We start from the raw sequence: 16041 nt of genomic DNA, 5'->3' as shown, positions 1-16041 counted from the left end.
ACTACCAGACTGGTAAAGTTGGATTCATCAAGTCGACTTAATTTTTCTTATTATCCCGACTAGTGTTATTATTATACATACTTTATATTTTATTAATCAAAAACCTATCAACTATGATTCTCTCGGTAGTTTTTTCAGTTCGTTAAATCAAGAGACGTAAGAGCAACCTGAGAAACTCTTTTTGTTTCTAAAAATTTGATATTCTGTTGTTATTATTAGATTTAATTTATTTTAAATAGATAGACTAATAGATGAGAAGCAAATGATTTTGAATATTAGAAATATATGAAAAATATTTTTACCCCGAACCTTTGTGTCTTCTCTCTCCTAATTTTTGTATTTTTTCTAAAATTATTAGATACCCACTATACAACTCACAGTTGGAAAAAGCTCTAAAAACTATTTATAAACTAATTACAAGAGTAAACATCATTTTGTTATAATATCAAAAGAAAAGATGTAAGAACTAATTACTTCTATCTATAATTTTCTAATGTCACAAGTAATGATTTGTGATGAACAGGGCTGATATCTTGCATATTTACATTGTTTTAATTATCCTTTCTTGTGCACATTGGTCTTTTGGAATAGCATTTACACATGTTTATGTTGCATTTCCATGCATTAGTCCTTATCAGGTGTTGGAGGGAGTTTCATGATGAACTCTGTGCCCCAAGGAGTGTTTTGATGCCCAAAGAATGTAGATGAGTCGTTGAAGGATCCTAGCGGCCAGGCGTAGCGGCAAAGGCTGGTCGCTACAGAAGATAAGTACCGTAGCGGGCATGTGTAGCGGGATGTAGAGGCCGCTATATTTGAAGCGCCTTCTACAGCGGCCAGACATAGCGACTTTACGAGGTCGCTATGCGTTCAAGACTTCTAAAATTTCCCAAGTATCCTAGCGGCCACACGTAGCGGGCATGACAAGTCGCTACACAGCGTAGTGACCTCTGGTAGCGACCTTTTCTGGTCACTACGGAGAAAAATATCTATGTTTTTGTGGGTTAACCCAGGTTTGTTGGGTTAACCCAGCTCGTTTTTAGACATCTATAAACACCTTTAAGACCTAATCTGAGGAGATATCAATTTTTCTCTCAAGAACATTGCCTCCTTTGTAAAAAGCTTGAATCTTTATATCATAATCTAAGGAAGTTCTTCATATTATATCTTGTTTCTCCTTCTCATAAACATGATGAGCCTTGAATCCATCATGGGTTTGAGGTTTCTCATGGAGATTAGAGAGTAGACACTCCTTGGATTCATGGGTTAAGGTAGATTAGGGTGATTAAGTGTAGATTTAGGGTGTTTTAGTGTAGATCCTTCTTATTTCTTGCTTGTTGAGTGATCTTAATGCTATTTTAGAGTTGGCCTCTCTAAAATTGAGCTCTAGACATTTCATACCCGAAAGGTGCTTGATGAAATGTCTGAACCAACTCTCCTAAGCTTTTAACACTCTTTACCAAAGAGATTTGTTGTTAAAGGTGTTAAGATGGCTAATAGACTTGATTTTAATGATTGCTTAGATAATATTCAACCAAAGAGATTTGATGCTTGAGTTATCTTAGTGAATGAACATCCATCTAGAGATAGAGTTTGTTTAGGACTGTGTCTAGGTCTAAGGTTGATAGATTGATTGAATGTTGCCACCTTTAGATTGAACCTTGATCACTTTATATCAATTATCCTTACCATGGATCCATCCTTAGTATTTGATTGAATTCTTGCACTTATTTCTTGATTGGATTTAAGATCACCTTGTCTATATTTCTAGGATATTAGTTTGTTACAAATCATCTATCTTCTTGTTTGCTTAGATTAGGAAGGTTTGTGTATTCTTGGTGTTATAGATCATTAGTTCCCTGTGGATTCGATCCTAAAATGCTACAATGACATACCATTCGATTGTGGTATTGTTGGCACATTAGGTTAATTGGTGTGTGCTTAAACGCGTAATCAATTTGGCGCCGTTGCCGGGGAACTAAGTAGATTTGTCATTAAGATTTCAAACTTTCTTGAGATTAAGCTTTATTTTCTTATGCTTTGTTTTGCTTTTGTATAGCTACTAACCTCTTCTTCTAGCTTTTGTTATTTGTAGAGATGGCTTCAAGCTACTCTGAGAAGTCACAAGAAGAGGAAGAGACATTTGAAGATCGCATTGAAGATCATCCATATGTGAAGCCACCACCCTTTGATATACGCATACTCACACCAGATCAAAGAGTGGAGTTACACCGGCTTCAGAGAACGAAAGAGTATTGGGGCAAGCCAATAAGACACCTAGCACAAATGGTCCGGATACACCTTATTAGGGATAGAGCAGAGTTTGAAGGAAGAGATGTTAACCAGTATGAGTTTGATGCTGCTTGTGCCCTTGATGAGGTAATGTATTGGGTTCCACCACCCCAGCTGGAAGGTATAAGCATTTCCACTTTAGAACTTAAACTTGAGGAAATTTGCTTGCCTTGTGGTGAGAATAACGCCCCTGATCTTGATTCTCTTGTGCTCATAAATGAATGTCTTGATCTGATATGTGAAACTAGGAAACTAGATGAATTGAGAGTAGAAAAGCTTGCTAAAGATCACATTGAAGTTTGCTTTGTCAAAAACTATATTTGTGCTTCATTTGATCTTGAGTCCAATTTTTTGCTGCTTGAGAATTCTAGACCTCTTCTTGAACTTGCTGATTTAGGGGATGAACTTGATGTGGATAAGCTCTTGCTTGAGATAGAAAACCCCCATGCTGAAAACTATCATGAGAATGTGAACATTGTGTATTATTTGATTGATGGAGATAAAGTTGACTACTTTGTTAAAACCTCGTTTGAACCTGTAGTTGATTTTGTGTTTCCACCTAATGCTTTTGATTCTCATGATCATCTGAACCTCAAGGAGCATTTCATAACTCATGTCATATCTTTAGTGAAGCTCTTTGAGGAAAAATCTGTCTATTTTCTATGGACAGTAGTGTGTTTCTTTGCACACTTGGTTTCTTATTCTTGTAGGAGAAAGACCAAAGGTGCATTGGCTCAGCCTTTTGATACTTATGATTAGCAAGCACACAAAGTCAAGCTAGAGACTTAAAACAAGCTCACTTGGGAGGAAGTCCCATGGTATCCTTTGTATATATTTTTATATATCTTTTTCTTGTTTTAGTGTGTTTGAATAAGCTTAGGGACAAGTTTGGGGGAATTCTCAAAAATTCCCAAAGATCATGTCGAAAATTCCAAAGCGACAACAAGTCCTCCCTCCTCATTTCCCTTCTATCATGACAGCCAACTTCAAGTAAGTGCATTCCACCCTTGTAAATACTTAGCTCTTTCATCTTTTATTTCTCCCTTGATCTCTCTTTCAAGTTTACTCTCACACAAGAGACTGTGTGAAGTAAGTTTGGGGGAGAGTCTACTATCTCATATTGTGTTTTGTTTTGTCTACTTGTCATTGAGTCTCATGCATTCCATTGTGCATACCTAAAAAATAAAAAAAAATAAAAAAAAATTCAAAAATCACAAAAAGAAGCATTTAGTTGCATCATTTGCATCTGTAGGATTGAGTCTAGAAGCATTTAGATTGCATTCACGCATAGGGAGAAACCTTGTAAAGAACACATGTCTAGAACTCGATTTGACATCCTAGCTAAATATATCAAGTAGCTTAAGCATCTTTTGAAAAAGCTTGTAAGCTTCGAGCCTTGAAAACTCTTCTTGAAACATGTTGCTTGCTTGATGATTGACATTGTTTTTGAAACCAACTCCAAATGAACTAAAGCTTAATGAACTTAATATCTCTTGCATATGGGCATTTGCATATTTGATCGTGGATATTATACACATTTGGGTTATCTTTCTCTCCTTGTACCAATCTTTGTTAACCCAAATGGCACTCTCATACCCATTAACCCTCACCATTCTTTGAAGCCAACATTAATTTGCTTGAGTGAGGTCTTTTATTGATAGCATGTCATGTGCAAAATCTTTAGAGTATTAGGAGCGACAATGGGGTTGTTCTAATCTTTGGCTAGCATTGGGACTTCATTTGAGCTAGCCTCTAGGATTGTTTTTGGGTTTGTAAGCTTAAATTCTTTTGATCTTGGGAATGAGAGAGATTGAGCGAAAGAGATGAACCAAAAAGAGTGTTTAAGGTAAGGAACCCCTAGGGACAAAGAAAGTTAGAAAGGAAAAGCTCTAAAGTATCAATAGAACCCCCTCCCAAATATAAAAAAAAAAAGGAAAAAGAAACAATAGTTGAGTGGGGGAAAAGAAAAGAAGAGAGCTAAGTCTAAAATTTTAAATTCAAAAGAACAGGTCCCTAGTTAGTTAAATCAAAGGAAAGAAAGAAAGGAATTGTAGAACTTAAAGCTACTTAAGAAAAGGGTAGAATGATGAGAACAAGCATTGTATGCATGAATTGCTCCTTTTCTTAGATAAATTTTGCATAATGATCTTGCTCATATTCTTGAGTGTGAGCCACTATAAATGATGCAATTGAAACTCATTTTTCTTCACACTAGACCACTCTTTCTCACCAAACTAAATGATTGAGATCAAATATCCATTTGCAAGAATTCACCTTGTGTGTGTGTGAATGAATGTGAGAGTTGACTAAGGAACTTGTTGGTTGGATGAAAATGAGCCTTGTGTAGAGATAAAAGAGTCTTAATAGGCCTTGAGAAACTAGAGTGTACTAGAGAGTTGCTCATGCTATTTGCTATGTTTCTTTTAGGATGTTGGGTTGAAGGCTAGAAAGTGTCTCTTTTGGTTATGTGTTTCCATTTTCAATTCCCTCATGTTTAATTGATCTTGAATGTTTACTTGAGGACAAGTAAAGAACAAGTTCGGGGGAGTTGATATCTTGCATATTTACATTGTTTTAATTATCCTTTCTTGTGCACATTGGTCTTTAGGAATAGCATTTACATATGTTTAGGTTGCATTTCCATGCATTAGTCCTTATCAGGTGTTGGAGGGAGTTTCATGATGAACTCTGTGCCCCAAGGAGTGTTTTGATGCCCAAAAAATGTAGATGAGTCGTTGAAGGATCCTAGCGGCCAGGCGTAGCGGCAAAGGCTGGTCGCTACAGAAGATAAGTACCGTAGCGGGCATGTGTAGCGGGATGTAGAGGCCGCTATATTTGAAGCGCCTTCTACAGCGGCCAGACATAGCGACTTTACGAGGTCGCTATGCGTTCAAGACTTCTAAAATTTCCCAAGTATCCTAGCGGCCACACGTAGCGGACATGACAAGTCGCTACAGAGCGTAGTGACCTCTGGTAGCGACCTTTTCTGGTCACTATGGAGAAAAATATCTATGTTTTTGTGGGTTAACCCAGGTTTGTTGGGTTAACCCAGCTCGTTTTTAGACATCTATAAACACCTTTAAGACCTAATCTGAGGAGATATCAATTTTTCTCTCAAGAACATTGCCTCCTTTGTAAAAAGCTTGAATCTTTATATCATAATCTAAGGATGTTCTTCATATTATATCTTGTTTCTCCTTCTCATAAACATGATGAGCCTTGAATCCATCATGGGTTTGAGGTTTCTCATGGAGATTAGAGAGTAGACACTCCTTGGATTCATGGGTTAAGGTAGATTAGGGTGATTAAGTGTAGATTTAGGGTGTTTTATTGTAGATCCTTCATATTTCTTGCTTGTTGAGTGATTTTAATGCTATTTTAGAGTTGGCCTCTCTAAAATTGAGCTCTAGACATTTCATACCCGAAAGGTGCTTGATGAAATGTCTGAACCAACTCTCCTAAGCTTTTAACACTCTTTACCAAAGAGATTTGTTGTTAAAGGTGTTAAGATGGCTAATAGACTTGATTTTAATGATTGCTTAGATAATATTCAACCAAAGAGATTTGATGCTTGAGTTATCTTAGTGAATGAACATCCATCTAGAGATAGAGTTTGTTTAGGATTGTGTCTAGGTCTAAGGTTGATAGATTGATTGAATGTTGCCACCTTTAGATTGAACCTTGATCACTTTATATCAATTATCCTTACCATGGATCCATCCTTAGTATTTGATTGAATTCTTGCACTTATTTCTTGATTGGATTTGAGATCACCTTGTCTATATTTCTAGGATATTAGTTTGTTACAAATCATCTATCTTCTTGTTTGCTTAGATTAGGAAGGTTTGTGTATTCTTGGTGTTATAGATCATTAGTTCCCTATGGATTCGATCCTAAAATGCTACAATGATATACCATTCGATTGTGGTATTGTTGGCACATTAGGTTAATTGGTGTGTGCTTAAACGCGTAATCAAGGGCCGTGCCTGACATTTGCCAAACTAGAAGCAAGAAAAAAAAAATTGGCCCCATAAGTAAATAAAGAGACTGAATGAAACTAACAGATTGAAAGTAATAGATTAACAAAACTCTCCCAGTGTAATCGTAGATGATGTTGGAGAAACAAAAGACTTTGTGGCTTTGTTAATTGAGAGTTAAGAAAATAATTAAAACACAATCGATTTTTTTTGTCAGTATCGGAAAACAATTGATTAGGTTTTGGTAACTGGTTTTATTTTTCTTTTTAGGAATCTATATAGTTAATGCTGATCATTAACCAATTTCCTTTTTAATTTTTTCCTTTTTTAATAAGTAAAGTTAGTTTTTCTTTATTTTCGTTTATTAAAAAGTACTAACTATAAACAAAACATTAGACTAGGCATTCGAACCAGGGCATTTGAAGAAGACTAGCTAACAGCTGCTTACACCATCTCCGCTACATAATTATTTTGAAAATTAGCCCCAAAATTAATTTAAAACTTGTTAGCCCTCAAGCAAATACTTGATTAGCCTAGGCACGGCCCTGGTGACGAGATGGATTCTCCTAACAACAAAGAAACTCAGATTCAGAATCTGAATAACCATAATAATGGGAATAATTTAAAATTTTACTCCACGGGATTAGCATATTAGCATTTTTTTTAGATGAATGTGATTTTGGACATTGGTTACGTCAAATCTATTCACTAACATTACATGTAGTACCATATAAATTGATTTTTTTCGTTACAAAAATGGTTTAAACATGTCTCATCTACTTTTTTTTTGAACAACCAAAACATTCCATTCATAAGATTAAATGCGAAGCATAGAGTTTGCGGATACAAGGCAGATTTCGCTAGAGCGTCTGCAGCATAGTTTGATTCTCGAGGGACATAAACAAAAGAAATAGACAAGAAAGATGATGATATATTCTCGATATCCAAGTTGATTCCGTAGAGCTCCACCGGATGTTGTTTCGAGATGAGTGCTTTGATAAGCACCTGATTATCTGATTTGAGACAGATATTGGATAGATGAAGGGCCCTAGCTTGCAGAAGTGCTTCCCGTACCGCTAGTGCTTCGGCCATCAGGGGTGAGGCGAGGAAGAGTTCCGTTGAGGTGCCTTCTCTCGTTTCTCCAGTCCGCTGGTCGTTGCTGATCCAGCCGCACCCTGCAATCCTATCTTGAGATCTCCAAGCTGCATTCGTAATCAGAGAGATAGCCCCAGTCCCATTGTTAACGTCTAGGTTGTTCCTTCTGTGTTGGCCTTTTGTTATGTGTGTATGTGCTTCCTGCCATTCCCTTGCTAACCGCATTGCATTACAGATGACATCACTTGGGTTTAGTGTTCTGTTGTCCAAATACACCAGCAGACCCATGTCTCATCTTCTTGACTCTGCTTTTGAAGTTGTAGACTTGTGAAAATCGATCATACTAAGAAACGAAAGGGCATACATATTGGCCCAGTATTTTAAGTCACCCTAGCCCAATAACGGCCCAATAAGTCATTCAATCTTTCAACATCCTCCCAAGTCAAATCTCCAACGTTTGCCACTTTGATGGATTCTCAACCTCCGGCGAACGGGTCCTCCCCGTCGACGATCGGAGGAGACCTTTGGAATCGCGTCGCCTCCTTGATTCCAACTTCCAATTCCATTTTCCCCGGAAAATTCTCCAGTCTCTATCGCCAAACCTTCGCCAAGAAACGACATGTCTCTTTTCCTCTTCCTCTGCCGTCTGACTTCCCATGCTCCTCTACGTAAGGTTCATCTCATCTTCTCTGATTGATCGTTGCAATCTGATACTGTTTTTTTGACTTTTGTTTGATTATCTTCAGCAACATCTCGGCGGATACGTCTAGTGTTTACGTTGCGTTGGAGGAGATAATGGCCGACGTTCTCTCGAACTTGCATGATATCCAGAAGAGTTTGGAGTTTTGGCAATCTAGAGCTGAGGTGAAATCAATCAATACATGTCTTTCACTTGATTATGTTTGTAAAACGACGTTTTTTGGGATCGTTTTGAGTACTACAGGGCTCTAATGCTCGGAAAGCTTACTTCATGGTTTTTGAGAGAGGACCTGTAGCTTTTGTTGATGAGAGTGTGAAGCTCGTCCGCAAAGGTCTTAGTGAGGATTCTGCTATGCAGCATCTTTGTCAGTCGTCTTCGTCTCACATGTTTAATAGGACGAGGGTTTTGATGGAGTTGAGATCTTCACTAGCTTCCTTTCTTGCTCAGGTTTATCATCAATCAAAAATTTTCATTGTGAAGTTATGTGCTTGTGACTCACTACTTTCAATGGGTTTTCTTTAGCTTTATGTTGAGTTGGATAAGCGTGGTGAAGATCTTTTGAAGAATCCGAAGAAGTCACTGCCGTCGTTGTTGGTTGTTGTTGATCGATTGTTTTTGAATTTGGAGGGCTCTTTCAGCCATTTACATGCTGCGCGTGAGGTAAAACACCCTGGTTTCTCTACTTGCTTGATTTTTACTTTGATTTTACTGACTTGTATCACATTTACAGTCTGATTCTTCTATTGATGGAAGTTACTCAATGCCTCTTGTGTTTGATCGACTGCCGGAGGTTAACGAAGAGGGATCCCAGTGGACTGATTGTGAACTTACGGATGCGATCAATCTGGTTCATAAGAATTTGGAGAAACTTAACTCATACTTATCAGTTATGGTAGGTGTGGATGTAGTTTATTTTATAGTTGCCACAGCCATGTAATGACGAATATCTTTATTTGAAAACAACTCTTTAAGATTTTCCTTCTTTTTTTTAAAAAAAAGGTAGGCAAACATCGAAAGCCAAGGTGGATGACCCTGTACTGGGTCCGGTATACATGTGGTGCTGTTGGACTTTCTGTCTTTTCTATATGGCTACTACGTCACAGTAGTTTGATGGGAAGTTCTGACATCGAGAATTGGATTCATGATGCAAAAGAAGCAACCGTGAGCTTCTTCAGTGATCACGTTGAGCAACCGGTTTGTTTTTTTAGCCTTTCTCAAATTTTGGTCCAAATGGCTTGTTGAGTAAAACTCTGTTAAAGGAATAGAAATAAAGTAAAATGTGATGGCTAATGCAACTCTCCTTTTGGTTCTTATCCAAAATGGATGCGTGGCAAGTTAAGATGATCGAGTTATTAGTCTGTTTCTTGGCATTTTGTTAGCTTTGAAATTTCTGAATTAGTCTCTCCTGATCTTGCAGCTGCTTGCCATTAGGGATGAGCTTTTTGATACTTTCCGGAAAAGACACAAGGGTGTCATGGAAGCTGAAGAAGTGCAGCTGACGCAAGACTCACTGCATAGGTTGATATTCATTTCCTTCTTGATACTTTTTACCCTGGTTCTATTTGCTTGCTATTTTATATGTTCCTGCATAGCTCCTTTTTCATTATAGCAATTGGTACATTTATATGGAATTCACTAATATAGGGAGTCAAGTAACCAGAACCCAAAATGTCTTTGGCTGCACTCCTAATTTTCTACTTGCTATGTAGAATGCTGAGGAATTTCTGCGAGCAGGCCACGGCTGAAAAGGTATCAGACAATGCAACCGATCAGGAGATGCTTGAAGTTGTTATGCACCGGTACAAGTCTGAACATTAATCCTTTTTAGGCAGCTAAAGGCACATTAAACTGCATTTACAATGAATTTTTCCATCTAATTTCAGGTATGAAAAGGAACTTGTGCACCCTATTCACAACCTCCTTAGCGGAGAGCTTGCCCGGGGTATGCTTATCCAGGTAATTTCAAAATTTGGCATAAAGCTGTAGATTACTGTTTGTTAGCTTCTAATCACATCAACATTGTTTTGTTTTTCAGGTCCAGAAGCTTAAACTGGATATAGAAACGTAATACCAGTAGCTCTAAGTTAACTGTGTAATACAGATCGCCTAATCATTTTGTATATAACTGAATATTCTTCTCCTGCAGAGCCATGCTTGAACTGGAACAGATACTTCGAGCGAATGAGATAAACTTTGCCATTCTAGCTGCGTTACCAGCATTCTTTCTTAGCCTTGGTATGCTCGCATTGCTTCGGACATGGCTTAAACAGGTGATAAAAATTGATAAATCAAGCCAAACCAGTTGATAATGATACATATATGTTGTTCAACTTTATATTTATGAGACTCATTGTTATCTTTATTCCGTTTGATTTCACTGGTATGAATAGGATAGCAAAGCTCAAGGACGCGGAAGAATTGCGCGTATTCACAGGAGGCTACTTGTCGTTGAAATCGAGAAGAGAATTATGCAGTATCAGAGCTACGTTGAACAAGGACGTGTAAGATGTCCACTATTTTATTTTTGATCATTATCATTCTACGAATGGGTTCTTTGAAGAAACCATGTGAAAATTTTCTGGACGTTTGTTAATGCTGTTGCAGGATAAGGATGCAGAAACCGTATTTGGTTTGCTGATATACAGCCTTGAGCGTTTGTACCGGGTTGTTGAGATTCCTGCAAAGACTATCGGGGAGTGGGATTTGTAAGTTTTCACTCTGATCCCATTAAACGTTTAGCTAAAAAAAAATAACCAAAAGTGTTCATGATACAAAACGCTAATTCACGGTCGTTATGTCCTCCTTTTAGATTATTGTGTGTTTGGTTATGTGTGCCAGAGCTGACTGATGTGTTTGTATAAACAGAGTGAAACAAGATCTGATCGAATTAGGAAGGCCACAACAGCAAACATTGTACAAGCTAACCGTGACACAGCGTCTAGTAACGGTTTACGACTGCTTGCTTCCCTCTCTGAAGCGACAATAACTTATCACGGGTTGTTGATCTCCCTTTTGTGAAAACCAATTTTATTCAATTATTCCTCCAGCAACTCTTGCTTGGCTGCCTTTGCGGAAAATGCCTTCTTTTTTTTTACTTGAGATATGGTAAAACAAAGTTACAGTTAGAAGATTGTTATGAGTTCACCAACTGGTTTTCTCCTTTGTTGTAATTCAACATATCCAAACCTGTTTATATTCTCTGATCACAGCCTTGCATGAGAGATCATCATCAACGAGCCACAAGTCCAACTCCACAAGCTTTGTCTGAATGGTATTGGAATCAACCTCATGTGACCAATACACCACCGGTTTGCCATCTAAACCATCTTCCAACCACTGGTTTACGCTCCTGACATTGATATTCTCTGCAATACTCATCGTCTCTACAGTCTTTACCTTTTTCCCCTTTTGCTCCAGTAGCTCTTTCACTAGATGAATAAAATCTAGACCATGTTGCGGGGATGGATTCTTCGTTGCAGAGGATACAATGCTAGGCATAAGCTCATTGCTCCATAGCTTTTGAGTGGCCAATGAAGACTGAACAATCAAAACTCCAGAGCTTTCACCTATATAGAAGTCATATTCTTCTGATCTGATTCTGTCAAGGAGGAGACCTTTATCCACCAAAAGCACATTACTCGAAAACACCCATGTGCTGTATCCAAGCTGTAAGCATTTCTCAACAACATAAGCCTCCTTGACCGAGTCTGTGTACGAAGCTTTGCTTTTTATAAACATATCCGCATCAATCACAGGATGTCCCCTTCTTGCAAGATCATAGAACAACTCTGATCCAGAGCCTATAAAAATATGGCAAGGTTCTCGAAATGACAGAGTAAGTTCCTGATAAACATCTTCTCTGCATCAAATAGACTGACAAGAACTATAGTTTTATCTCTCTGCACAGAAGAAGGAAGAATGGCCTCAAGTTCATTCAAGCTCCTCACAATTATACCAGGAACTACTTCACTGAAACAGTAATCATACCACTTGAGGTTGGTCAAAGGTTGGAGTTTCAGAAAATCAGAGCCGATGAAGCTTTGGTTCAGTAGCTGAGAGTCCGGTCCAACGGTTTCTCTATTGTTAACACCAGCATCCCTGTGAGAGACGCTTAAGGCACTTTCGTTTGGGAAGTTGGTGTAGATGTTGAAGTAGCCACGAGAGTGGACAAACTTTATGAACCATGGTGTCCATATTCGTTCTTCTAACGCCCGGTACCATTCATCTGTCACCTGAGCAAGCATAAACAGATAAAAATGGCATAAAACTTGGAATTTTATAGCTAGTGAAACCCATGAGGAAGACATACCATGCCACTAAGGTAAGGCTTCTGGTCCTTTGATTTGTGCTCGTCGTACCATAGTCTGAACTCTTTCCATGGTTTTGGAAAGAGAAGCTAAGCTGTCCCCAAGTTCCCACCAATTGGTACAAGAAAATATTTGTTTTGGGATCTACTTGTAGTTTATTTCCATTTTCACCTGCATTTGATCACTACATCAATGAGTGACTGTTTGAGACAGTTATAGTAGCTGACAGACACTAAACATATAAGCACATGAAAGCGTAATTCATGTCTCTGTAAGATTAAGAGCATAACGCCAAAGTTTCTCAAAGGGGTCTCAGCAGATTAATATCACTATTCTAATTTCTAACACAACTTATTTATTGTATTAAAATATTTTTTCTTTTAAATAGCCAAATGAAGGACAAGGTGACATTGTCAATAAGAGTATCTTATAAGGTTCAAAAAGCATCTCATTTAAGAACTTTTCTCATCATCTCTTTTCTGATTTTTTTTTTCATTTTCTATTATTTTTATTGTTTAGATACTCACTCAGAACCTACCATTATAACCTGAGCTGCTGAATCACTACATTAACAAGTGAATATTTTAGAGACATTTCTAGGAACTGACAAACAGTAACCATGAGCACATGAGTCCCTACTTCTTGTCTCTACAACCTGAGCTGCTGTGAATCACTATTACATCAGTAAGTGACTAGTTCAGACATTTCTAGGAACGGACAAATACTAACCATATAAGCACATGAATCCCTACTTCATGTCTCTACAACCTGAGCTACTGAATCACTAGAGCAATAAGTGACTGTTTCAGACATTTCTAAGAACTGACAAACACTAACCAGTAACCAGCACATCAAATCCCTACCAGGGCCGGCCCTAGGCCGATGAAGTATTGGTCTATAGTCCCCAAAATTTGGAAAAAATTACATTTATATGAACCCCCAAATTTATAAAGAAAAATTATATAAACCATTATTAAATTGTCTATATTCCTCAAAATCTCAGGACGGACCCTGACCCTGTTAATCACAGACAAGAAAATGGTACCTGGAACGAGCCATGGTCTCTGAAGCGAAGCTCCATAGATAGAAGGGTTGACATTAGAAGCATCATAGTAGTAGTCACGAATCACGCGCTCAAGAAACCAGTAGTAAAGCGGAGAAACCTCAAGATCATCTTCAACTACAAACGCAAACTCATGATCTGAGCTCGGCCACCACGCCTCCAGCCACTGTCCCTGCAAGCCAGCGTTACCGGTCCGGTAATGAACCAGTTTCTCCCCATATCTCCACTCGAACTTAACCACAAAGTCCAGGATCTCTTTCGTGCTCCTCAAGCTATCTTCCACCGTTGTATCATTCAGGTCGAGTGAGAAATGATCTATATAGACGTGTAGGTGAACGCGTCCTGTGTGGCCTGCGACGCCGTATTTGGCGGCGGAGAGAGATTTGAGACAGCGGGAGAGAGAGTGGAGGCGGTTAAAGGTGAGGACTTTGATGAGGAAAGTGAAAGGAGGGTTCTGTCGGAAACTAGTTCCTGGTTTGGTGAGAGAGTGTGTGGTCTCGGAGACGAGAAGCAGGAGAATGATGATGGACATGCAGAAGAGGAGAAGAATGAGAAAACGTACGTTCTTCTTGTGTTGGGCAAGTCCCATCATAGCCATGCATGGATTCACAGGTTTCTTGTTTAATAACTTTTTTAAATGAAATGTGATTCAGATATTTTATATGTTGGGAGAAAACTAGAAACAAATCATTTGAAGATATAAATGGGAGAGAAAGTGCAGTTTATTTGAGATTTAACTTCGTTTCTATATGGGCTGTTATTATTGTTATTTTTTTTTAGAAGGAGTTTTAATTTAATCATTGGTTTAAGGTGTTTTTTTTTCCAGCGTTAAAAAAAAAAGTGTTTTTTTCGATCAACTTTAACCTTAATTATTGGATCTTTTACTTATTTATTACAATATATTGAAATTTAATGTTTTTGACTCTTGTGTTTACAAATATTTATTGTAATTCAACTAATTTTGTAAATATATCATCTGAAATTTGACGTTATTTATGTTTACTGATTATTTTCATACTTACCGCAAAATTGAAGATTTAAAATAAACTAGATCTCGATCCGCGCAGCCGCGCCGATTTTTGTTTTCATTTATTTTTATATAAACATTTTGTTTTCAATTCTAAATTACTATATATTATAATATATATGTGTCTATCAATTTTTAAAATATAATAAGTTTACGATATATTTTTTTCATTGAATAGATTGTTTCAAACTTTCACATGTATTTGTATCTTCTTCTATATATATATTTTCGGATTATTATTTCATTATTAAAATCGTAACCATATATATAAATATTAGTAAAATATTTTTTTATTGTCATATTCAAAAATATTGTAACATTTCACAAATTTAGAAAGTTTTTAAAATATTAAAATTTTCGCTTCATAGATTTATATTATCGAGTAAATAATTAAACATTTAGTTTTTGTTTAATATTTAAAATAAACTATATAGTTTAAAATTTGTTTTCATTGGTTTAAGGTAGTAAAGATTAATCATCGTTAGATAATATGATTTTTGTTATTTAAAAAAAATCGGTATAATTTTAAAAGTTAACATCGACAAATATTTAAATAATTAACATATGGAGGTATAGTATTACAACATTAAATTATATCTATTTAATTTATGATATCTATAAATCCAATGGATCATCTATTGTTTAAATTTAATTATTGATAGCCCAATAAAAATTTCTGGTAGGCCCAAAATTTAAATGATAAAATTAGAGATTAAATGTAACATGACTTTCTATGAATATGTCAATTAGGTTCATTTAAAAAAAAATTACACATGAATCAAGGTTGTAACTTCTATTTTAATATAGAAGATTGGATAACTAATTTCATGTATAAATTTGTGGGTAAAATGATAAATGAGTCAATGTCTATTTTTTTGGGTAACAAAATGAGTCAATGACTATATCATGAGAGTAGTTGACCAAAAAAAAAAGACTATATCATGAGAATTGAACATATCAGAACCAGTCAATGAATCTGATAAAAGAAAAAAACAAGTATTCAACACCAAAATATGTCCCAAACAGGAAATGAATCTGATAATATTTGACTTGAGATGTCATCATCCTTTTTCGTCGTATGACCACATGTATATGGAGCCTATAAAACGTCTATTTTAACGTATGCGTGGAGACAATGACGTATAAAAATTAAGATCTATGGAACTGAGATGTGTGACAACACAACACTGACAATAAAATTAAACACAGCTGATAATAAAATCAAACACAGGCTAGAAGCCATACTACAAAATTAATTTTGATATGGGAGAAGTAAACCAACAATCACAATTCAACTTATAACACAACTAGTCCCCACATTTATGTATACATCTCACCCAACACCCATCTGCAACGTTGATATCTCACCATCCAACGGCATCTACCTTCTCAGAGATAGATTTAATCACAGCCGTTGAAATTTTCATCAATAGGTTGTATTTTAAATAATTTTCTTTAAAACGACTATTTTTAGAAAGTTTTCATTTTATAGACAAAAATTGTATTTTTAGGTTTGTGATTTAGAAATTGGGATTACAAGAATATTTGTGGATAGATAAATAGTATTTCAGAATTTTTCATCA

At 36.6% G+C, this 16041-nt stretch overlaps 1 protein-coding gene and 1 pseudogene across 2 annotated transcripts; one reads left to right on the top strand and one right to left on the bottom strand.

The window, feature by feature from the left end:
- Positions 1–7772: 7772 nt before the first annotated feature.
- Positions 7773–11264, top strand: LOC106454575 (protein DGS1, mitochondrial). Of its 2 annotated transcripts, none has more exons than XM_013896696.3 (14): positions 7773–8029; positions 8108–8225; positions 8305–8508; positions 8584–8721; positions 8792–8953; positions 9061–9255; positions 9479–9579; positions 9771–9860; positions 9945–10017; positions 10097–10125; positions 10208–10331; positions 10452–10562; positions 10666–10766; positions 10927–11264. In XM_013896696.3, exons 1-14 carry the CDS (start codon positions 7830–7832, stop codon positions 11045–11047), a joined length of 1767 nt encoding a protein of 588 aa, XP_013752150.1. In that variant the 5' UTR covers positions 7773–7829; the 3' UTR covers positions 11048–11264. The 2 variants fall into 2 exon arrangements, with proteins under 2 accessions (XP_013752150.1, XP_013752156.1); XM_013896702.3 differs by having other exon boundaries at positions 7809–8034.
- On the bottom strand, positions 11233–14455 carry LOC106365478 (annotated as a pseudogene).
- Positions 14456–16041: the final 1586 nt, after the last annotated feature.

Source organism: Brassica napus, chromosome C3 (assembly GCF_020379485.1).
Source record: "Brassica napus cultivar Da-Ae chromosome C3, Da-Ae, whole genome shotgun sequence".
Taxonomy (NCBI): domain Eukaryota; kingdom Viridiplantae; phylum Streptophyta; class Magnoliopsida; order Brassicales; family Brassicaceae; genus Brassica; species Brassica napus.
The sequence above is the reverse complement of the archived record's forward strand: the minus strand, read 5'-3'. Positions and strand labels throughout refer to the sequence as shown.